The following is a 26,001-nucleotide window of genomic DNA, read 5'->3' as shown; positions in this document are numbered from 1 at the left end:
GAAGAAGGTCCCACAAACAGGACCCTTGTCTATTAGCCAGAGCAGACAGCCCATCTCTACCTCTTTAGAGGACTTCTAGCATCCAGCTGTTACCTGACCATAGAGCGGGTCCTGAACCTCCTATGACGTCCATATTCCCTATATGTGAATGTGATGAGACACATAGAATCAGAGGTCCCAGCAGTAGGTTCTCTGGGATCAGCTAATGTCTGTGGTACTGTATCTGCATAATGCTATTCATCTATTCAAATTAGATTAAAAATATTTTTTTTTATCTGTTTTTATATTTGCATTCTTTGAAACATTTTTTGGTGCATTGTTTACAGTATAAATGCCAACTCCAGATGTTAACTGAAAGTCTATGGGAAATATGAAATGCATGCTGCAAAAAACGGATCCGCAAAAAATACGGATGACGTCCGTATGCATTTCGTATTTTGCGGAACCGAACAGTTGGCCCTAATAGAACAGTATTATCCTTGTCCGTAATGCAGACAATAATAGGACATGTTCTATTTTTTGGCGGAACGGAAATACGGACATACGGAAACGGAATGCACGCGGAGTAACTTCAGTTTTTTTGCAGACCGTATACGGAACCATCCATTTCAATGGGTCCGCAAAAAAAAATGGAACGGACACGGAAAGATAATACGTTCGTGTGCATGAGGCCATAGGGGGGAAAAAAACGTTTTGAAAAAGACGTTTAAAAAAGCATGCATTTTTTATGGCCTTTTTTAAGGAATAATTAAAAAAAGCACCACACTAAAGGCTAGCTTTACATATAGTCTATTTGTTGGCAGTTTTGTGGTTTTTAGCAATATTATATGCATTCAGTTATTCCTTTAAAGTCTATAAAGAGTTATGGAATTCACTGTAAAGGATTTTTTGCATGGTGTTTTTTGCACTGTGTTGCTGGCGTTTTTGTCAGCATGATCTAGGTTTGGTGTTTTTTTAGGCTTTAGGACTCTCTGTGAGAATTGAAAAACGCACAAAGAAAAGTCCAGCTCACCCAATTATTCCACCACCTGCGTGCACGGAAAAGGCCGGCAAGCCCGTATATTCTTGATATGAAAGCACAATGAAATTCCAGCACTCACGATTTTGGTAGCTAAAATCTTCGTCTTTTATTCAGGCAGTAGACATATAAACAGGACATCCACCCACAAGTGCAGCAACCTTGACGCGTTTCGAACAGTAGTTCTTAGTCGTAACCTACTGTTCGAAACGCGTCAAGGTTGCTGCACTTGTGGGTGGATGTCCTGTTTATATGTCTACTGCCTGAATAAAAGACGAAGATTTTAGCTACCAAAATCGTGAGTGCTAGAATTTCATTGTGCTTTCATATCAAGAATTGAAAAACACCTGAAAAAAATACTTGTAAAAGTTTTACAATAAAAAAAATGCTTAATAAACCCTGCAAACAACATAAAAAGTGTGTTTTTACGTCCAAATGCCATAAAAATACTATGTGTGAAAGAAGCCTTAATGCAATTATTATTATTTTTTTAAATGAGTACAGGCATGGAATTCCCAAATTCAGCAGTAGCTCAATTGTATGAGCCTCCAATTACAAAAGTAAGGCCTCTTTCGGACATTAGTGAATCACAGGCGTGAACTGTGGTCTCCTCAGAACGCTCACATACCCATTGACTTTAATGTGTGTATTCAGACATCAGTGGTTTTCCACAGACCTGGGTCAGCATTGACACCAGGGAAGCATGCCCTATTTTTGTCCGTTATTACAGATCCCTCACACACCTTATAGTCTATGGGTTCATGAGAACAATGGACACTAAATGGATGCCATCTGTGTCTGGTCCATGGTTTTCACGGATCACTGCTAGGAGATGCTCTGGAAGTTAATATTCAGCCTAGCAGTGTCCATGGAATACGGATTCTTCACAGACATCTTCACAGAACTACTGACCAACTTGTCACAGATGTCACCACAGACACGATTATAAAATCTTTAAAATAAGGGAAGTGATAGGCTCATGTTACATCTAAAAATCCCTTAATTCAGCTGGATATAAAATATTCCCTTTCCCCATAATAAAACAAATGGAGTGGTTTCGCACTCATCATGCAAATGCTGTTTGAATGGCGTTGCAGATATTTCCCAAGTCAAAGTGGTCTGGGCTGGAGGGTCTTACTGGTTAGACCATCAATTTTCTCATTATTCCTTTATACACTCATTTTGATGCATATTCAGCCTAGTCCACCTCCAGTAGAGAAAACATAAGTATGTAAGCAGGGGTGCACCTAGCCTTTCCGCTTCCTGAGGCGAAAACTGAGACGGCGTCCCCCCCATGCCAATTTCTTAACTTAACCCCTTTGCCACAATGAAAGCCCATGGCCCTTTCCGCTGCCCCTCTCTTGTCCCTACTTGGTGCTGCCTGAGGTGATCGCCTCACCTGGCCTCATTGGTGGTGCACCCCTGTATGTAAGACCCCGGTAATCTGAGGCAGACTGGTTGCTAGCTAAATGCTGCGTGACAACCCCAGCGACTGTCCATAGCAACCACCAGCCTGTTTAAAATAAACCATCTATTCATCTGGTCTGGGTTGGCACTATGCTGGCCACAGGGAAAATCAGCTTGGCAGTAGTCGCCATTCCCATCTGAAGCTGTATTATCAGATCAATTTATCCAAATATAAATTTAGGCAGAGCATGGGTTATATATATATATAAAATAATGAGTAACATTACAAATACATTACATTACCTAGATTGCACTGATCCTAAGTTGTAACGTACTGTATATTATAGTCCAGAGCTGCAATCACAATTCTGCTGGCTTCTATTTGAACAAGAAAAAGAGTTTTCTGCATTATATTCTGGAAGTGTTTTTGCTTCTATGAGCCCATGCACATCGCCTTATTACAGATCCAAATTGTACGGATCCATAATACTGCCCCAAAGCATGGTAAAGGCCAAACCTGTATCTTCATGTACCACTGAATTTATGAGGAAGCAAACCAAACAAGGTTTCTTCAGAAAGAGTCCATGAGAAAAATGTGGCATATTTCAACATATCATATAACGGTTATTCTGATCTAATACAGAAGTGAATAAAGTGCATTAAGAAGTCACCATATGGCAGTACACAATGGGGCAGATTTACTAATCCTAAAGACAGTGTAAGCTTAGGGAGGCTATCTAGACCTGCACAGGTTTATCACAGGGGCTTAGGCTGGATGATAAATCTGGTGCAAATATTGGTTAGCTTATTATGAGACAGAATTTTATGGCAGAATTGTAGCAGAAAGTTTGGTGCAAAATGTTGCACGCTAGGCTACACCCCTTTCCAGCAAAGCCCCGTGCCGTTTTGAACGAGTTGAAACAATTAAAAAAAAAAACAATTGAGCCACTTTTTAGATAGATTATAGGCACAGGCACAGTAGTACGGTAACTCTGGGCCATGGTGTCTGTACTCCATAATAGCAAATCCTAGAATATCAGAGTGATGCTGTACAAGGTATGTGCATGTAGTTTTGTTCTGGCAGCACATCATATCAGTGCCATGTATAAACACTACACTTTTCAGAATATTGAAGGGATTCTCCAGGCTTTCCATTTTGATGGCTTATCCTCAGTATAGGTCATCAATATGAGATTGGAGGGAGTCTGACGACTCCGGCCACCCCCACCGACCAGCGCTTTGAGGAAGCCGCGGCACCCCCCAAAGCCCCGCAGCCTCCTTGCAGCTTAACACACACAGTGCTGTCCATTTGGTATTGGCTGTGCCTGTTATTGGAACTCATCCCCATTCACCTGAATGGGACTGAGCTGCGCCTAGGCCAGTAATGGCTAACCTCCAGCACTCCAGCTGTGGTGAAACTATGACTCCCAGCGTGCTCTATTTATTTCTAGAGTTCTGAGAAAAGCCAAGCAAGTGTACATCTTGGGAGTTGTAGTTTTACCACAGCTGGAGGTTAGCTATCACAGGCCTAGGCCATGTGACCGATGAACGTGATGTCACACAGCCGATCAACCGATGTTGACCTATCCTGAGGATCGGACATAAATATTAAAATCAAATCCCGGAAAAACCCTTTAATTATTAGAATAAACTTCGTACAAGCACTGAAGCAGCAGGGGTTGCTAGAGTAGATGAACTCAGAGTCTGCAGATGTCTAATTGCAGCTGTGAATGGTAACAAATTAATTGATTTGCAATGTTTATGTAGATGATATAATTAATTAATGGCCTTCAAAGAAGAGCCTACAATTTAAGGGTTCACCCAGAATTGGCTCAGCGACTGATATTTTCATTTGTTCTCTAATTTATCATAAGGAATTCAGCATTTCACAAGTACATTTTTTCTGTGCAAATAAACTATTTCCCTCCTCTTTTGGTTTCATGACTTGAGCTGGGTGGTTGTATGTGTGATGGTCCTAAAGAACAGAGGAGCTTGAGGGACAAGTTACAGAATGTATCACACCATAGCTTTAAATATTATATTAGCTCTCACAGGCCTGAGCTTAGACACCCAAACCCGGGGGAACCGCTAGGCACTGAATCCAAAAGTGCATATTATTCTTTAAAAATCCAAAGAATAGCTGTGTATAATAAATATAGCTTTTTTTTGGGCTAAAGCATATGCATATAGTGTGCAGCCTTTAATTGCCTATCTCAGCCATGTACTTACAGAAGACAATATCTACACTAATCTGAATGCTGAGCATTCACACAGATAGACATGGACTCCCAAGTTTATATCAAATTAGTATAGTACAATGGTATCTGCCTTTATACAATATATACAAATTGTCTCAATCATGATAAAAATACAATATAAGGTAACATAAACAATGAGGATGCGTGTGAGGCCGTAGGGCTTCCCTTTTTCTGCATCGAGCAGATGCCTTTCTTCTCCATGCGGAACATTCGCTAACCAAGATTATTTTTCTTCCTTTTGCTGGGGCTGTGACTGAGGTCTGGTTTTAGTTCACGATATTGCACCTGTTTAAACACAAATTCAGAGACAAAACTGGTGAGTGGATGCATCCCATTAATAGAAGGAATATGGAATTTTTATCAGCCTGAGAACAGAGTTAAGGCTACAGCTGGGACTGAGTCATACAAGATGGAAAGATATGGAGGGAGAAGTCATAGCAGAAATGGGATAAATATGCCAGGAAACAAAAAGTGGATTCCTATCCCATCTTAATGTAGGACTGCAAAAATGAATTGTATAACCTGATATGACTAGATTGTTCCTGTTACAACAGGTACAGGAAAGGGGATGGTTAGAAGATTTACAATGGTCTATCATGTGTAGAGATGAGCGAAGTTATCAAAAATTCGATTTGACTGCTTCACTTAAGTTTACAAAGAAATTCAATTAGTTCCGAATTACTTTGTCACTAATTGCATTCCTTTGTATGTAGCAGGCGCAATGACGGGGAACAGTGATCGTGCCACCCATCATTGAACCCTTCAGATGCTGAGTTCAACACTGATCGAGGCATCTGTCACATTAAGGCCTTTGAGGGGTTAATCAGGGGATTGAATCAGGGGATTAAAAACAAAAAATACAGACTCGCCTCGCGGAGAGGTCATCACGGCCATCTTCAATGAAAAAAACGTGCCAAATCTCGCGTGCGCTGATCAATCAAGATGGCCACGACGGCTTCTCCGCGAGCAAATGGATGAGGTGAGTATGTATATTTTTTTATACATTAAAAAATTGATTTGTTACCACAAAGCACAAGGAAATTCAGCTTCGTGACTAATCAAATTTTTCCTGAAATTAGGATCGAGGTCCACTTCGATTTGCCCAACACTAATGTGGTGTCAGGAATCTGGTAACCAAAGTACTAAAAATTCTATATTTGACTACATTTTTACCAAAGTATTTAAAGAAACACTTTATGATCAAGCAGACTGAGCGCTCAAACCGGACTAAAACGGTTTAGTTTGATGGTAACACATCCGGATGCATCCGTTCCGTTAGGATGCGGTTGTGTTACATCCAAACTGAACAAACTGGATCAGACACTAAAATCATTGTAAAGTCAGTGGGTGAAGGATCAGATCTGGTTTGTTCCGTTTCGCAGGCCGGACACAAAACCGCAGCTTGGAACCGAATGCATCCTGATCAGTTTTGTCCCCTTTGACAATAAATGGGGACAACACGGAACTGTTTTGGCTGGGGTTTGAGACCCTCTGCCAGGTCTCAAAACCGGAATGCCACAACGCAAGTGGCAACAATCCATAGCAGTATATAGAAGCTTGCCTGGGGCTGCTTTCATACAGTCAGTGTTTGGTCAGTGATTTCCATTAGTGATTGTGATCCATTACCAGGTGCGGGTGAGAAACACAGATCCGGTACAAATCTATCCATTAAATTATACCTTATCTAGGATCTACTCACAATCACTGATGGAAAACACTCACCGAACACTCACTTTGGCCTCATGCACACGACCGTTGTGCGGCCTTTCTGTGCATTGGGGACCGCAATTTGCAGTCCCCAATGCACGGGCAACGTCCGTGCAGCAGCCAGGATGGATCGAGACCCATTCAACTTGAATGGGTCCGTGATCCGTCCGCACTGCATAAAAATATGACATGTTCTGGGGTGTGGACGCACGGACAGAAACACCACGGAAGCACTCCGTGCCTTCCTTTGCGCACCGCAGCTCTGGATTGCGGACCCATTCAAGTGAATGGGTCCGCCTCTGTGATGCAGGGAGCACACGGGCGGTGCCTGCATATTGCGGACCCGCTGTTTGTGTGCTGCAATACGGCTATGGCCGGGCAACGGCCGTGTGCATGAGGTCTTTGTGAAAAAGGCCTTAGGCTGTGTCACCAATCTTTCAAGCTGATGTGATGGCTGAGGCCTGTGATTGGTAGCAGCAGTCACAGGACCAAACCCCTTTCTGGTCCTGGAAGAGACTGGAAAGAAAGCATTAGTAGGACCCTGGACAGGTGAGTGGTGTTTTTTTTTGTTAAAGGGCACAACTTAGGACCATAGTAGTTGTTGGCTCCATGGCCGGACAATCCCTTTGAAGGGCATATTAACATGTGTCGGAGCTTGCAATCCGCGCACATGCCGCAGGATCAACCCCATTCATACGTACAAAACTGATTTTCAGATGCAGAAATTTCTGCAACAAATCTGACGTCTGTGAACATGCCATTAAGAGTGCTGTAACTGACTAAGGGGTCGTAGGCCCTTCTAGGTGTGGGCTCTCTGGCACTGCTCTAATGCCCAAATGGTCAGTCAGGCCCTGCTTTAGATTTAGTTGCCCAAACATTTCAAAATAAGTGACATGATATCAGGTGGCTCAAAAATCCAGCAATCGCCATGTAGAACCATTAGTAAATAATGACTGTTTTATGGCAGCCTGTAGTGTGGAGTCTATTTGCACTTCAATGTTCTAGTAGCCAATGCAGACTGTTCACACCCCTTTTACCCACTCCTATAAGGCCCCTTTCACACGAGCGTGACGGATTAGGTCAGGGTGCATTCAGTGAAACTCACACTATTTTGCAAGCAAGTTCAGTCAGTTTTGTCTGCGATTGCATTCAGTTGTTCAGTTTTTTCCGCGCGGGTGCAATGCGTTTTAATGCGTTTTTCACGCGCGTGATAAAAAACTGAAGGTTTACAAAAAACATCTCTTAGCAACCATCAGTGAAAAAAGCATCGCACCCGCACTTTCTTGCGGATGCAATGCGTTTTTCACGCAGCCTCATTCACTTCTATGGAGCCAGGGCTGCGTGAAAAACTCTGAATATAGAACATGCTGCGATTTTCATGCAACGCAGAACTGATGTGTGAAAAACAACACTCATGTACACAGACCCATTGAAATGAATGGGTCAGGATTCAGTGCGGGTGCTATGCGTTCACGTCACGCATTGCACCCGCGCGGAAAACTCGCTCGTGTGAAAGGGGCCTAACTTGCACCTTAGGCGTGATGTAAGTATAAACTGGAGGCAGTAACTACAACCAAAATTCTCTACACTCTGTATTGGCAAAAACTGTAAAATGACCATCCTGACACCGCAACTCTGATAGAGAAGTTTGCAATAGTTTGTGTAAAGCATAGGCTACTTTGGTTGTTATCCCAGGCAGTGTGGTCTTCCCTAGTGGTGATGTGTTTGATTCTTTGCACAGCAGATTTTCTGACATTAGTCTCAGCTGTGAGAGCTATTAGGCTGGGTTCACACGGGCGTGTCCGGATTAGGTCCGTATGTGTCCCGATGTATTGCGGCAAACCCGCGCGATTAGGTACGCAATTGCAGTCAGTTTTGACTGCGATTGCGTTCCGATGTTCAGTTTTTATCGCGTGGGTGCAATGTGTTTTGCACTCGCGTGATAAAAAAACTACTGTGGTACCCAGGTTTGGGTTAGTTGTAGTGTAGATTGTATTATTTTCCCTTATAACATGGTTAAAAGGGAAAATAATAGCATTCTGAATACAGAATGCTTAGTAGGTGATCAATTGAGGGTTAAAAAATAAAATAAAAAATTAACTCACCTTCTCCTCTTGATCGCGTAGTTCCCGGTCTCTTCTTTACTTCTTTAATGATGAACTACCGGCTAGGACCTGTGGTGACGTCAGATCACATGCTCCAATCACATGGTCCATCACTACGGTCACCAAAGGTCCTTTAGCCGACAGCTCATCAGAAGAGACCGGGAACTACGCGATCAAGAGGAGAAGGTGAGTTCATTTTAAAAAAAAAATTTTTAACCCTCAATTGATCACCTACTAAGCATTCTGTATTCAGAATGCTATTATTTTCCCATGTTATAAGGGAAAATAATACAGTGAATAGACTGTCACCTAGCAACCATGCGTGAAAATCGTATCGCATCCGCACTTGCTTGCAGATGCTTGCGATTTTCACTCAGCCCCATTCACTTCTATGGGGCCTGTGTTGCGTTCTAAACGCACAATATAGAGCATGCTGCGATTTTCACGCAACGCATAAGTGATGCGTGAAAATCACAGCTCATGTGCACAGCCCCATAGAAATGAATGGGTTCAGATTCAGTGCGGGTGCAATGTGTTCACCTCCCGCATTGCACCCGCGTGGAAATCTCGCCCGTGTGAACTCAGCCTTAAACAGATTCAAATACAGAACCGAACAATATATTCCCGCTGTATGAAATAGGACATTGCAAAGGGCAGTATTACAGGCATTTGTATCAGGTTTAGGCCTCATGTCTACAACACTTTTGCAGATCGAATGCGGATTTGTTCATTTCTATGGAGGCGCAAAAAATACGGACAGCACACCGACATCATCTGTGTGCTGCCCGCCGTCCGTCCATCCCTGCCGCCACCTATAGAACATTGATGTGGACAAGAATAGGCATTTCTACAATGCACATGGACTGCATTGGTATTTTGCGGATCCGCAATTTGCAGATACCAAAATTGATCCGGTCGTGTGCAGGAGGTCTTAATGTATCCAGTTTATGTAGTACAAGTCGTGTTAGGTTATAGGACTAGTAAGACAGAAATGTGAATGTTGTTACAGAGATGATCACATTAGCTGAGTGCAAATAATTACAATTCATTAGACTGAATATGTCAGCGATATCTAAGCGTGAGAATAATAATAATTAGACTGCCACAGATAATATCCGTACTGTATTAACATAGTATACTGTGAGGCCTTGTGCATGGGATGTCACACACTGGGTCAGGTGTTTGCTGGTACTTGTTGGGTATAGACATCAGTAATAATCAGTTTGTCAACTTTAAATTAGAAGGTTAAGGAGCAGGACCCTTCATTTTAAGCTGTAGCTTTGAGAGGGCTCTGGGCTGTTTGTCCATAAGCTTCCCTATGGAAAAGGAGCAACTCAAAAATAACAAAGATCAGCACCATACAAATATTAATAGGTCCATCTCTTGTGCAAAGTAAAGAAAAGCATAAAATGTAAGGGATCTCATACATAATATGTAATATACAGCATATACATAGTCGTGTGATGATAATGGGATTTCTGACGGGTCTGTATTTGTTATATCATCTACAGCAAGCATTCTTCAAAGAGATGAGCATATAGCAACCCATCTGTCAGCAGATTTGTACCTATGACACTGGCTGACCTGTTACATGTGCACTTGGCAGCTGAAGGCATCTGAGTTGGTCCCATGTTCATATGTGCCCGCATTGCTGAGGAAAATTAGGTTTTAATGTATGAAAATGAGCCACTAGGAGCAACATGGCCGATAAAGGCAGACCACGCAGCTGCTATGAGGTCCGTGGCACTGGGGGGCCGGAGTGAATGGAAGGCCCAGCCCCCTTTGTCTCCAGACTCAGTCAGTTTATAGTTATGTTATCTGAACACTACTAGCCTACTACTAGTTATTGGCAAGCATTGGGAGGGCCCACCCACTTGTCTTCCGTCCTGGGCCCTGCTTCCTCTCCCCCGTTGTTCTAGAGATCGGTGAGGGTCACAACGCTTAGACCCCCACCCAATATATCAAAAGTTTTGTGAAAACAGAGTGACCCTTTAAGAAATGACCACGTACAATGACATACAAGCCTGTATGCACAAAATCACAATAGGTAATTAGATAGTACATAGGATGGGTACTTAGAGCAATAGTCTCCAAGCAATGAGCTTTTTACCAAGTATCCAAATCAAGTCTGAGCTGCTGCCCTGAAGATGGTTTTATTTTAGAGAAGTTCAAGTGGTACATGGTGCTACCAGTACTTCCACCCCTGCATTGGGTTGGGGAGGTTAGTCGCTGGTGGTTGCCTACTGTATGTGGTTGTTTGTCGGAAGAAATAGAAATTTTCTTTCACAAGTTTTCTTTAATACAAATCCACTGATCACTTCCAAACTACTGAAACCTCAGGCCTGGAGAGGGGTAGTGTCATTAGGGTAAGAGGCACACAGTTGGGTACTCACCAGCTGCACATCAGAAGGAACTCTGGAGAGGAAGTCAAGAAGCTCATTATTGTCAATCATGTAAGGACTGCGAATTTTCTTTGTAAACTTATTTATACCTAGAATTGCAGAGAAAAAAGAGGCATGACTCAAATACATGAATCATTTAGTTTATGTTAAAAGTAGACATTATAGTACCCAGAATATGGCTGTGCTCAAATTATAAAGACCTAGGGGGAGATTTATCAAACTGGTGCAAAGTAGAACTGACTTAGTTGCCCTTAGCAACCAATCAGATTCCAGCTGTCAAAAATGAAAGGTGGAATCTGATTGGTTGCTATGGGCAACTAAGCCAGTTCTACTTTACATGGTTGCTATGGGCAACTAAGCCAGTTCTACATTACACCAGTTTGATAAATCCCCCCTTAATTTACATTTCACCTATGGCCTCCCCCCTTCATTGTATTCTAAGTCTGTTTCTTGTCTTAATTAGGGATGAGCGAACTCGAACTGTATAGTTCGGGTTCGTACCGAATTTTGGGGTGTCCGTGACACGGACCCGAACCCGGACATTTTCGTAAAAGTCCGGGTTCGGGTTCGGTGTTCGTCGCTTTCTTGGCGCTTTTGTGACACTTTCTTGGCGCTTTTTGAAAGGCTGCAAAGCAGCCAATCAACAAGCGTCATACTACTTGCCCCAAGAGGCCGTCACAGCCATGCCTACTATTGGCATGGCTGTGATTGGCCAGAGCACCATGTGACCCAGCCTCTATTTAAGCTGGAGTCACATAGCGCCGCCCGTCACTCTGCTCTGATTAGCGTAGGGAGAGGTTGCGGCTGCGACAGTAGGGCGAGATTAGGCAGATTAACTCCTCCAAAGGACTTGATTATTGATCGATCTGCAGCTGTGGGTCATTGAGCTGCTGATACTCAATTGCTCACTGTTTTTAGGCTGCCCAGACCGTTTGTCAGTCACATTTTTCTGGGGTGATCGGCGGCCATTTTGTGTCTTGTGGTGCGCCAGCACAAGCTGCGACCAAGTGCATTTAACCCTCAATGGTGTGGTTGTTTTTTGGCTAAAGCCTACATCAGGGTGAAGCTGTCACACCAAGTGCATTTAACCAGCAATAGTCTGTTTATTTTTTGGCCATATACTACATCAGGGGCAAGCTGCGCCCGTCACCAAGTGCATTTAACCCTCAGTAGTGTGGTTGGTCAAGCTATCACACCAAGTGCATTTAACCAGCAATAGTCTGTTCATTTTTTGGCCATATACTAAATCAGGGGCAAGCTGCACCCGTCACCAAGTGCATTTAACCAGCAATAGTCTGTTCATTTTTTGGCCATATACTACATCAGGGGCAAGCTGCGCCCGTCACCAAGTGCATTTAACCCTCAGTAGTGTGGTTGGTCAAGCTATCACACCAAGTGCATTTAACCAGCAATAGTCTGTTCATTTTTTGGCCATATACTAAATCAGGGGCAAGCTGCGCCTGTCACCAAGTGCATTTAACCCTCAGTAGTGTGGTTGGTCAAGCTATCACACCAAGTGCATTTAACCAGCAATAGTCTGTTCATTTTTTGGCCATATACTACATCAGGGGCAAGCTGCGCCCGTCACCAAGTGCATTTAACCCTCAGTAGTGTGGTTGGTCAAGCTGTGACACCAAGTGCATTTAACCAGCAATAGTCTGTTCATTTTTTGGCCATATACTACATCAGGGGCAAGCTGCGCCCGTCACCAAGTGCATTTAACCAGCAATAGTCTGTTCATTTTTTGGCCATATACTACATCAGGGGCAAGCTGCGCCCATCACCAAGTGCATTTAACCCTCAGTAGTGTGGTTGGTCAAGCTGTGACACCAAGTGCATTTAACCAGCAATAGTCTGTTCATTTTTTGGCCATATACTACATCAGGGGCAAGCTGCGCCCGTCACCAAGTGCATTTAACCAGCAATAGTCTGTTCATTTTTTGGCCATATACTACATCAGGGGCAAGCTGCGCCCGTCACCAAGTGCATTTAACCCTCAGTAGTGTGGTTCGTCAAGCTGTGACACCAAGTGCATTTAACCAGCAATAGTCTGTTCATTTTTTGGCCATATACTACATCAGGGGCAAGCTGCGCCCGTCACCAAGTGCATTTAACCAGCAATAGTGTGGTTATTTTTTGGCCATATCCCAGTCTAATTCTGTCACTAAATCCATACCGGTCACCCAGCGCCTACATACTAGGCCTCAAATTTATATCCCGCTAAATCTCTCGTTACCGCTGTCCTGTTGTGGCTGGGAAAGTTATTTAGTGTCCGTCAAAGCACATTTTTTGTTCTGGGTTGAAATACAATTCCCAATTTAGCAATTTCATAATTTAGTGGTTTCTGCTATATCAGAGCTATTTGAAATCTATCCCTAAAAGGGTATATAATATTCAAGGTGCACATAGGGTCATTCAGAATAACTTCACACACACGCTACTGTGCATTTCCAAGTCTAATTCTGTTAGTAAATCCATACCGGTCACCCAGCGCCTAAATACTAGGCCTCAAATTTATATCCCGCTAAATCTCTCGTTACCGCTGTCCTGTTGTGGCTGGGAAAGTTATTTAGTGTCCGTCAAAGCACATTTTTTGTTCTGGGTTGAAATACAATTCCCAATTTAGCAATTTCATAATTTAGTGGTTTCTGCTATATCAGAGCTATTTGAAATCTATCCCTAAAAGGGTATATAATATTCAAGGTGCACATAGGGTCATTCAGAATAACTTCACACACACGCTACTGTGCATTTCCAAGTCTAATTCTGTTAGTAAATCCATACCGGTCACCCAGCGCCTAAATACTAGGCCTCAAATTTATATCCCGCTAAATCTCTCGTTACCGCTGTCCTGTTGTGGCTGGGAAAGTTATTTAGTGTCCATCAAAGCACATTTTTTGTTCTGGGTTGAAATACAATTCCCAATTTAGCAATTTCATAATTTAGTGGTTTCTGCTATATCAGAGCTATTTGAAATCTATCCCTAAAAGGGTATATAATATTCAAGGTGCACATAGGGTCATTCAGAATAACTTCACACACACGCTACTGTGCATTTCCAAGTCCAATTCTGTTAGTAAATCCATACCGGTCACCCAGCGCCTAAATACTAGGCCTCAAATTTATATCCCGCTAAATCTCTCGTTACCGCTGTCCTGTTGTGGCTGGGAAAGTTATTTAGTGTCCGTCAAAGCACATTTTTTGTTCTGGGTTGAAATACAATTCCCAATTTAGCAATTTCATAATTTAGTGGTTTCTGCTATATCAGAGCTATTTGAAATCTATCCCTAAAAGGGTATATAATATTCAAGGTGCACATAGGGTCATTCAGAATAACTTCACACACACGCTACTGTGCATTTCCAAGTCTAATTCTGTTAGTAAATCCATACCGGTCACCCAGCTCCTAAATACTAGGCCTCAAATTTATATCCCGCTAAATCTCTCGTTACCGCTGTCCTGTTGTGGCTGGGAAAGTTATTTAGTGTCCGTCAAAGCACATTTTTTGTTCTGGGTTGAAATACAATTCCCAATTTAGCAATTTCATAATTTAGTGGTTTCTGCTATATCAGAGCTATTTGAAATCTATCCCTAAAAGGGTATATAATATTTAAGGTGCACATAGGGTCATTCAGAATAACTTCACACACACGCTACTGTGCATTTCCAAGTCCAATTCTGTTAGTAAATCCATACCGGTCACCCAGCGCCTAAATACTAGGCCTCAAATTTATATCCCGCTAAATCTCTCATTACCGCTGTCCTGTTGTGGCTGGGAAAGTTATTTAGTGTCCGTCAAAGCACATTTTTTGTTCTGGGTTGAAATACAATTCCCAATTTAGCAATTTCATAATTTAGTGGTTTCTGCTATATCAGAGCTATTTGAAATCTATCCCTAAAAGGGTATATAATATTCAAGGTGCACATAGGGTCATTCAGAATAACTTCACACACACGCTACTGTGCATTTCCAAGTCCAATTCTGTTAGTAAATCCATACCGGTCACCCAGCGCCTAAATACTAGGCCTCAAATTTATATCCCGCTGAATTTGAATACAATACATTGGGCCAAATAATATTTTTGTTGTTGTGGTGAACCATAACAATGAGGAAAACATCTAGTAAGGGACGCGGACGTGGACATGGTCGTGGTGGTGTTAGTGGACCCTCTGGTGCTGGGAGTGGACGTGGCCGTTCTGCCACAGCCACACGTCCTAGTGTACCAACTACCTCAGGTCCCAGTAGCCGCCAGAATTTACAGCGATATATGGTGGGGCCCAATGCCGTTCTAAGGATGGTAAGGCCTGAGCAGGTACAGGCATTAGTCAATTGGGTGGCCGACAGTGGATCCAGCACGTTCACAGTCCACCAACCCCATCAGTCTGTCACATCACCCCCATGCATACCAGGGAAACTGTCTCAGCCTCAAGTTATGCAGCAGTCTCTTATGCTGTTTGAAGACTCCGCTGGCAGGGTTTCCCAAGGGCATCCACCTAGCCCTTCCCCAGCGGTGAAAGACATAGAATTCACTGACGCACAACCACTTATGTTTCCTGATGATGAGGACATGGGAATACCACCTCAGCATGTCTCTGATGATGACGAAACACAGGTGCCAACTGCTGCGTCTTTCTGCAGTGTGCAGACTGAACAGGAGGTCAGGGATCAAGACTGGGTGGAAGACGATGCAGGGGACGATGAGGTCCTAGACCCCACATGGAATGAAGGTCGTGCCACTGACTTTCACAGTTCGGAGGAAGAGGCAGTGGTGAGACCGAGCCAACAGCGTAGCAAAAGAGGGAGCAGTGGGCAAAAGCAGAACACCCGCCGCCAAGAGACTCCGCCTGCTACTGACCGCCGCCATCTGGGACCGAGCACCCCAAAGGCAGCTTCAAGGAGTTCCCTGGCATGGCACTTCTTCAAACAATGTGCTGACGACAAGACCCGAGTGGTTTGCACGCTGTGCCATCAGAGCCTGAAGCGAGGCATTAACGTTCTGAACCTGAGCACAACCTGCATGACCAGGCACCTGCATGCAAAGCATGAACTGCAGTGGAGTAAACACCTTAAAACCAAGGAAGTCACTCAGGCTCCCCCTGCTACCTCTTCTGCTGCTGCCGCCTCGGCCTCTTCTGCTGCTGCCGCCTCGGCCTCTTCCTCCGCCTCTGGAGGAACGTTGGCACCTGCCGCCCAGCAAACAGGGGATGTACCACCAACACCACCACCTCCGTCACCAAGCGTCTCAACCATGTCACACGGCAGCGTTCAGCTCTCCATCTCACAAACATTTGAGAGAAAGTGTAAATTCCCACCTAGCCACCCTCGATCCCTGGCCCTGAATGCCAGCATTTCTAAACTACTGGCCTATGAAATGCTGTCATTTAGGCTGGTGGACACAGACAGCTTCAAACAGCTCATGTCGCTTGCTGTCCCACAGTATGTTGTTCCCAGCCGCCACTACTTCTCCAAGAGAGCCGTGCCTTCCCTGCACAACCAAGTATCCGATAAAATCAAGTGTGCACTGCGCAACGCCATCTGTAGCAAGGTCCACCTAACCACAGATACGTGGACCAGTAAGCACGGCCAGGGACGCTATATCTCCCTAACTGCACACTGGGTAAATGTAGTGGCAGCTGGGCCCCAGGCGGAGAGCTGTTTGGCGCACGTCCTTCCGCCGCCAAGGATCGCAGGGCAACATTCTTTGCCTCCTGTTGCCACCTCCTCCTTCTCGGCTTCCTCCTCCTCTTCTTCCACCTGCTCATCCAGTCAGCCACACACCTTCACCACCAACTTCAGCACAGCCCGGGGTAAACGTCAGCAGGCCATTCTGAAACTCATATGTTTGGGGGACAGGCCCCACACCGCACAGGAGTTGTGGCGGGGTATAGAACAACAGACCGACGAGTGGTTGCTGCCGGTGAGCCTCAAGCCCGGCCTGGTGGTGTGTGATAATGGGCGAAATCTCGTTGCAGCTCTGAGACTAGCCAATTTGACGCACATCCCTTGCTTGGCGCATGTGCTGAATTTGGTGGTGCAGAAGTTCATACACAACTACCCCGACATGTCAGAGCTGCTGCATAAAGTGCGGGCCGTCTGTTCGCGCTTCCGGCGTTCACATCCTGCTGCTGCTCGCCTGTCTGCGCTACAGCGTAACTTCGGCCTTCCCGCTCACCGCCTCATATGCGACGTGCCCACCAGGTGGAACTCCACCTTGCACATGCTGGACAGACTGTGCGAGCAGCAGCAGGCCATAGTGGAGTTTCAGCTGCAGCACGCACGGGTCAGTCGCACTACAGAACAGCACCACTTCACCACCAATGACTGGGCCTCCATGCGAGACCTGTGTGCCCTGTTGCGCTGTTTCGAGTACTCCACCAACATGGCCAGTGGCGATGATGCCGTTATCAGCGTTACAATACCACTTCTATGTCTCCTTGAGAAAACACTTAGGGCGATGATGGAAGAGGAGGTGGCCCAGGAGGAGGAGGAGGAGGAAGAGGGGTCATTTTTAGCACTTTCAGGCCAGTCTCTTCGAAGTGACTCAGAGGGAGGTTTTTGGCAACAGCAGAGGCCAGGTACAAAATGTGGCCAGCCAGGGCCCACTACTGGAGGACGAGGATGAGGAGGAGGTGGAGGAGGATGAGGATGAAGCATGGTCACAGTGGGGTGGCACCCAACGCAGCTCGGGTCCATCACTGGTGCGTGGCTGGGGGGAAAGGCAGGACGATGACGATACGCCTCCCACAGAGGACAGCTTGTCCTTACCCCTGGGCAGCCTGGCACACATGAGCGACTACATGCTGCAGTGCCTGCGCAACGACAGCAGAGTTGCCCACATTTTAACCTGTGCGGACTACTGGGTTGCCACCCTGCTGGATCCACGCTACAAAGACAATGTGCCCACCTTACTTCCTGCACTGGAGCGTGATAGGAAAATGCGCGAGTACAAGCGCACGTTGGTAGACGCGCTACTGAGAGCATTCCCAAATGTCACAGGGGAACAAGTGGAAGCCCAAGGCCAAGGCAGAGGAGGAGCAAGAGGTCGCCAAGGCAGCTGTGTCAATGCCAGCTCCTCTGAGGGCAGGGTTAGCATGGCAGAGATGTGGAAAACTTTTGTCAACACGCCACAGCTAACTGCACCACCACCTGATACGCAACGTGTTAGCAGGAGGCAACATTTCACTAACATGGTGGAACAGTACATGTGCACACCCCTCCACGTACTGACTGATGGTTCGGCCCCATTCAACTTCTGGGTCTCTAAATTGTCCACGTGGCCAGAGCTAGCCTTTTATGCCTTGGAGGTGCTGGCCTGCCCGGCGGCCAGCGTTTTGTCTGAACGTGTATTCAGCACGGCAGGGGGCGTCATTACAGACAAACGCAGCCGCCTGTCTACAGCCAATGTGGACAAGCTGACGTTCATAAAAATGAACCAGGCATGGATCCCACAGGATCTGTCTGTTCCTTGTCCAGATTAGACATTAACTACCTCCCCTTAACTATATATTATTGGACTCCAGGGCACTTCCTCATTCAATCCTATTTTTATTTTCATTTTACCATTATATTGCGAGGTTACCCAAAGTTGAATGAACCTCTCCTCTGTCTGGGTGCCGGGGCCTAAATATATGCCAATGGACTGTTCCAATGTTGGGTGACGTGAAGCCTGATTCTCTGCTATGACATGCAGACTGATTCTCTGCTGACATGAAGCCAGATCCTCTGTTACGGGACCTCTCTCCTCTGCCTGGGTGCTGGGCCTAAATATATGCCAATGGACTGTTGCAGTGGTGGCTGATGTGAAGCCTCATTCTCTGCTATGACATGCAGACTAATTCTCTGCTGACATGAAGCCAGATTGTCTGTTACGGGACCTCTCTCCTCTGCCTGTGTGCTGGGCCTAAATATATGCCAATGGACTGTTGCAGTGGTGGCTGACGTGAAGCCTCATTCTCTGCTATGACATGCAGACTGATTCTCTGCTGACATGAAGCCAGATTGTCTGTTACGGGACCTCTCTCCTCTGCCTGGGTGCTGGGCCTAAATATATGCCAATGGACTGTTGCAGTGGTGGCTGACGTGAAGCCTCATTCTCTGCTATGACATGCAGACTAATTCTCTGCTGACATGAAGCCAGATTGTCTGTTACGGGACCTCTCTCCTCTGCCTGGGTGCTGGGCCTAAACTTATGAAAATGGACTCTTACAGTGGTGGCTGACGTGAAGCCTGATTCTCTGCTATGACATGAAGACTGATTCTCTGCTGACATGAAGCCAGATCCTCTGTTACGGGACCTCTCTCCTCTGCCTGGGTGCTGGGCCTAAACTTATGAAAATGGACTCTTACAGTGGTGGGTGACGTGAAGCCTCATTCTCTGCTATGACATGCAGACTAATTCTCTGCTGACATGAAGCCAGATTGTCTGTTACGGGACCTCTCTCCTCTGCCTGGGTGCTGGGCCTAAATTTATGACAATGGACTGTTGCAGTGGTGGGTGACGTGAAGCCTGATTCTCTGCTATGACATGCAGACTGATTCTCTGCTGACATGAAGCCAGATTGTCTGTTACGGGACCTCTCTCCTCTGCCTGTGTGCTGGGCCTAAATATATGCCAATGGACTGTTGCAGTGGTGGCTGACGTGAAGCCTCATTCTCTGCTATGACATGCAGACTAATTCTCTGCTGACATGAAGCCAGATCCTCTGTTACGGGACCTCTCTCCTCTGCCTGGGTGCTGGGCCTAAATTTATGAAAATGGACTCTTACAGTGGTGGGTGACGTGAAGCCTGATTCTCTGCTATGACATGAAGACTGATTCTCTGCTGACATGAAGCCAGATTGTCTGTTACGGGACCTCTCTCCTCTGCCTGGGTGCTGGGCCTAAATATATGCCAATGGACTGTTGCAGTGGTGGCTGACGTGAAGCCTCATTCTCTGCTATGACATGCAGACTAATTCTCTGCTGACATGAAGCCAGATTCTCTGTTACGGGACCTCTCTCCTCTGCCTGGGTGCTGGGCCTAAACTTATGAAAATGGACTCTTACAGTGGTGGGTGACGTGAAGCCTGATTCTCTGCTATGACATGAAGACTGATTCTCTGCTGACATGAAGCCAGATTGTCTGTTACGGGACCTCTCTCCTCTGCCTGGGTGCTGGGCCTAAATATATGAAAATGGACTCTTACAGTGGTGGGTGACGTGAAGCCTGATTCTCTGCTATGACATGAAGACTGATTCTCTGCTGACATGAAGCCAGATTGTCTGTTACGGGACCTCTCTCCTCTGCCTGGGTGCTGGGCCTAAATATATGCCAATGGACTGTTGCAGTGGTGGCTGACGTGAAGCCTCATTCTCTGCTATGACATGCAGACTAATTCTCTGCTGACATGAAGCCAGATTCTCTGTTACGGGACCTCTCTCCTCTGCCTGGGTGCTGGGCCTAAACTTATGAAAATGGACTCTTACAGTGGTGGGTGACGTGAAGCCTGATTCTCTGCTATGACATGAAGACTGATTCTCTGCTGACATGAAGCCAGATTGTCTGTTACGGGACCTCTCTCCTCTGCCTGGGTGCTGGGCCTAAATATATGCCAATGGACTGTTGCAGTGGTGACTGACGTGAAGCCTCATTCTCTGATATGACATGCAGACTGATTCTCTGCTGACATGAAGCCAGATTGTCTGTTACGGGACCTCTCTCCTCTGCCTGGGTGCTGGGCCTAAATATATGCCAATGGACTGTTGCAGTGGTGGCTGACGTGAAGCCTCATTCTCTGCTATGACATGCAGACTGATTCTCTGCTGACATGAAGCCAGATTGTCTGTTACGGGACCTCTCTCCTCTGCCTGGGTGCTGGGCCTAAATATATGCCAATGGACTGTTGCAGTGGTGGCTGACGTGAAGCCTCATTCTCTGCTATGACATGCAGACTAACTCTCTGCTGACATGAAGCCAGATTCTCTGTTACGGGACCTCTCTCCTCTGCCTGGGTTCCGGGGCCTAAATATCTGAGAATGGACTGTTCCAGTGGTGGGTGACGGGAAGCCAGATTCTCTGCTATGGGACCTCTCTCCAATTGATTTTGGTTAATTTTTATTTATTTAATTTAATTTTAATTCATTTCCCTATCCACATTTGTTTGCAGGGGATTTACCTACATGTTGCTGCCTTTTGCAGCCCTCTAGCCCTTTCCTGGGATGTTTTACAGCCTTTTTAGTGCCGAAAAGTTCGGGTCCCCATTGACTTCAATGGGGTTCGGGACGAAGTTCGGATCGGGTTCGGATCCCGAACCCGAACATTTTTGGGAAGTTCGGCCGAACTTCTCGAACCCGAACATCCAGGTGTTCGCTCAACTCTAGTCTTAATTTTAACATATGACAGCCACACATAAAATTACGGGGCATTGAATTACTACCGTACATGCAGCTTTATCCTTACACAAATCAGTGAGGTCTAGAAATAGGCACAATTGAGTGGACTGGTGGGAAACATGAGGTAGGACACCAAACAAAAATGAAGTCTAAAGCCTTGGTGACATGTCATGGTTGTTATGGCATGTAGTACCTGTGTCTTCCTAATTTGATCTGATGCTAGTTTTGAATAAAAGAAAACACACTACACTGCAGCCATCCTTATGTTGTCACAGTTGTTTAATGCCAGAGATTCTTTGTACAAGTTATTGTAAGAAAAGAAAAAAAAATACAATTTTAATATGCAATTTTTGATGACATTTTCCTGCACTCACAAACAATTTCACATCATAGAGACATTTCAGAAGATTTGATCGGTGTTGTGCTGGGTGCTGAAATGATGGAGCAGAAGTACTGTGCCTCTTCGGCCATGATCGCTCTCCTTGAAGGGCTTCGATTAAGCCATCTTAAAGGGTTTCTGTCATCAGAAAAATCGTTATGTAGCAGGTGCGGGATGTGCGGGGCACGGAGGAGACCGAGGATGTCAATCACCTTCACAAGGGCGTGCCAAACGGTGAGAAAACGGAGCCTCTAGGTGCTGCAGCAATGCCCCACTAGCACCTAGAGGCTCATTTGCATATTATAAAAGTCCTTTTTAGCGCGGACGGCGGCAGGCAGGGAGATATAGGTCATACAGTTATGTTCTGCTGACATTAGCACATCGCTAACATCAGCCAGCTACATAACCATTTTTCTGATGACTGAAACCCTTTAAGCTAGCGAAGAGAGTTGACCACACCTGAAGGGCACTTGGATGACCTATTCTCCCCTGTTTTACAGCGGCCTAGTCTAAGCCTGTGCGCAGAAGAGCAGGAGTTTGGGTCTCTCATGACAGCCGGCTCTGCCTTCAGTGTATGCCTATTAGGCTGTGCCAAAGACATGGCCTAAATAGATTTCTGGTCAGTATCCTACTGAAAGCATAATACACTGCACTACATAAGAGGATGCAATCGGAAGATCGCATGTCAAAGTCCCCTTTTAAAAAAACATTTTCAAATAAAGAATTAAATAGTGTTTTATTTTAAAAAAAAAGTTTGAAGTAAAAAAAACATATTTTTCATTGACAAAATGCCTTTTCAATGGAAAAAATAGCAACCCCCCACCCCCCACATACTTGGTATCACTGCATCTGTAACGACTTGAACTATAAAATTATCATGCAAATTACGATGCACGGCGAACATCGAAAAAAAAAGAAGAAAAGAATAAAAAGTGATGAAAATGTCAAAATGATAGCAATGAAAACTACAGGTCTTCAGCTCCATAGAAAAAATACAATAAAAAAGTTATGGGTCTTGGGATGCAACAATGAGAAGAAGAAAAAAAAAGATTTGTATAGTCCAAAAATAGTAAAACTTGCTGTAATGGTACTAACCCAGAGAGTAAAGTTATCAGGTTATTTATGCCGCAATGTCTCAAAAAGACAATGAAGATTTTTTTATTCTATTCCCCCCCGAAAAAGTTAATAAAACTGAATCAAAGAGTTATGTGTATCCCAAAATGGGCCTTTAAAAACTACAACTTGTCCCACAAATAACAAGCCCTTATATGGATATATCAGTGGAAAAATAAATTAGTTATAGCTTTTGGAATTCGACAATGATAGGCTGATCACTTAGGGGTTAAATAGAAACTCTGGTAGTTCCCGTGCTAGATCCACCTGTGACGCTTAGTTCTATGAAGTCTCCCTAATAAATGACTACACTTTTCATTCCTATGAGACTGACATAGGAATAAATAGAAACACTGACTTTCTCTCCACACATAAGACACTGCGTCAGTTGGAGAGTCAGATGTTGGTCACATGACACAGCTGAGGATAAGAAGGGAGTAGATAACTCAGAAATGTAGTCACCGGTGAGAAAATTACCTTCACTAAAACTGACATTTTGTACTTTTTTCACAGGTTACAGGATAAAGGTGTACCTCTATAAAATTGCTTTACATTTTACACCTTTCATAGTTTAGGAGAACCCTGGAAACTCTTACAAAACATAAGGAGAAAAGTTGTTTGTAAAGATACAGTAAACAATAAGCCCACAATCTGTAACATAATTGTACTTCCAAAAGCTGGATATAAAAACCAAACTATATTTGTCATGCCATTATGCAGCAGAATTAGATATGTTGGCCCTGCTTTCTGTGTTTTGGCAGAAGAGCTGTCATCTGGGAGAACTCTGTGAAGACCTTTGTATGTGATATGTTAAGGGAGCCAACTCTGCGCTTCAATCTCTTTAGTGCTGGTGTGGCATGTCGTACATGATATTGTACTCACCACTGAAAAAACACCAACAAGTATAAAGTGCTCCAAGGGGAACAAGGCAACACGTAAACTCTTCATAGCAACATTTAGCACACTGTCTGGGAGTCTAATGTTGTTGAACACAAATACTGTTGCAGAATGCCACCCCGCTGGGGGAGGGCATAGTGAGGTAATGGAGATGATGGGAGTGGTGGCAATGAGTGTGGTCATAGTCCTCACGGTGGGCAACCCTGCCCCAGTGCTCTACCTTCTTCCTGGTGGTGACCGAAGGTTTTCCTGCCTTTGAGGATTGACCAATGGGATGGAGATCTGGGGAGTTTCCTGGCGACAGACCCAAAATTTTAGTGTTTTGGTCACCGAGTCACTTTTGCCTTCTGACAGGTTGTTCCATCATGCTGGAAAAAGCATTGTTTATCACCAAACTGCTGCTGGATCATTGGGAGAAGTTGCTCTTGGAGGATGTTTATATACCATTCTTTATTCATGGCAAATTCTTAGGCTAAATTTGTGAGTGAGCCCACTCCTTTGGATGAGAAGCAACCCCACATATGAATGGTCCCAGGATGATTTAGGTTTACTGTTCTTATGACACAGGACTTATGGTAGCTCTCACCTGTTCTGGTGTCAAGAAGGGCAGCAAAGAAGCCACTTCTCTCCAAGAAAAACATTCAAGGGATTATCCTATGATTAATGTAAAAAATGAAAATCAAATCATTGCTCTGCTAGATTTATTTACAGCTGGCAGCTCAAGGGGAGTGTCCTTTCTGCTGCAGCTCAAGGGGAGTGTCATTTCTGCTGCAGCTCAGGGGGCGTGTCCTTTCTGCTGCAGCTCTCTCCCTATCACAGCTCAGGAGGCCTTTTCCGTGAGCCGGACAAAGAAATAAGAAAAAGAACAAAGCAGGTGACGCTATACAGATACATTTTATTGAATAACTCAGTGGCTATACTAAATTTGTAATTATATGCAATTACAAAAGTTTGAAAACTGTACAATAATTTTCGTTGACAACGCCTGGACAGACTGACATTCAGCAGGAAGTACAGGGATTGGAATGCAGCGGATTGGGGTAAAGTTGTTTTCTATGACGATGTCCCCTTAAGTCTGTTTGGGTCATTAGGAAAAATGACTGTCCGAAGATGAAAAGGTGAGCGCTACCATGAGTCCTGTGTCATTCTCAATAGTAAATCTGCCCCACTGAGTCTTTACATAAACTTTATGTATTTGTAAATAAAAGTTAAAAATACCATAGAAAAATCTGACAAAAAGATCTAAAAACACTGAAGCAGCAAACTGTGTGAAAAGCAAAATTTATGTCAGTCTCAAAACTCCTGGCCAGCCACAACTTATATCTAGATAGATAATAGAAAAATGACCCTCAGAGTAGATAGGCAGATAGATGATAGATATGAAAAAAGACAGATAAGAATTGATTCTATGAATCATCCTCTTAAAAACACGTAGAGAGCAGCATCAATAGCTCAACCAATCTGTTACCTACCCCACAGAAGGACGATGTATCTGAGCGGGATGAAATACAGCACTGCCGTAAGCAGACAAAGGGCGATAATTGCCAGCCAGGTTAAGAATGGAACCGTCCAGTTGAATGTGCTACATGAGAAAAAATTGCATGAGTCACACGGCTAATCCCCTCATATATCTAATAAAAGACATAACAAATAAAGTGCGGATGTCTAAATGAGACATGCAGGCATATTACTCTTCATTCCCTCCTCCTGGATGGAAATGCAGAGATAAATGGTGCCAAATAAATTGTATCTCAACAACATTACAGACAATGGCACCTATTAATCACTGCTCAATACCCAATAACTCACTTACTAGAAATAATACACTTACTGGGAATATTGACCGTCAAGCTCTTCATCATGAATAACAGCATTCTATCATGTCTTCTTACAGTAGCAAATGTATATGTGTATAAATCAAAGCATTTCAGCCAAAGCTGTATTAATAAAGGCTGTACTGTAGCCACATACAATAACCGATAGAGAATGTGACTTGTTATGTACATTATCTTAGCAAGAGACATGCAGTACTGATAAAATCTGCCAAAAGGGCTAACAACATTCAGATAAAATCAGTATACGACGCCAGGCTATATACCAAAATAGCATAACAAAAGAGCCAGTGGAGATAATATATCCAAAATCATATCAACTTTATTATATATTGAAATATGTAGAAAAAAAAGGTAAAATGGAAAGAAGTATACAGAGAAGCGAAGGGCATTCACTCTACTTGACTGCCATGTATCCCCACAGGGCTAGTAAGCACTTACCGGGTACCAGGTCAAATGCTGTGTCTCACAAGCACCCAAATTATGTACCACAGGGATGATGCAGAGTAT

General features: G+C 44.5%; 1 protein-coding gene across 2 annotated transcripts in view; it reads right to left on the bottom strand.

Moving 5' to 3' along the window:
- Window positions 1-3,980: 3,980 nt before the first annotated feature.
- Window positions 3,981-26,001, bottom strand: part of MCTP1 (multiple C2 and transmembrane domain containing 1) — a 1,090,031-nt gene continuing 1,068,010 nt past the window's right edge. For both annotated transcript variants that reach the window (XM_044276001.1, XM_044276002.1), the window contains exons 20-22: window positions 25,132-25,241; window positions 10,889-10,986; window positions 3,981-4,968 (exon numbers count right to left, since the gene is read on the bottom strand). In XM_044276001.1, coding sequence (XP_044131936.1) covers window positions 4,897-4,968; window positions 10,889-10,986; window positions 25,132-25,241 — 280 coding nt within the window. In that variant the 3' untranslated portion in view covers window positions 3,981-4,896. The remainder of the gene's footprint in view (window positions 4,969-10,888; window positions 10,987-25,131; window positions 25,242-26,001) is intronic.

The sequence above is a fragment of the Bufo gargarizans genome, chromosome 1 (assembly GCF_014858855.1).
Source record: "Bufo gargarizans isolate SCDJY-AF-19 chromosome 1, ASM1485885v1, whole genome shotgun sequence".
Taxonomy (NCBI): Eukaryota; Metazoa; Chordata; class Amphibia; order Anura; family Bufonidae; genus Bufo; species Bufo gargarizans.
The sequence above is the reverse complement of the archived record's forward strand: the minus strand, read 5'-3'. Positions and strand labels throughout refer to the sequence as shown.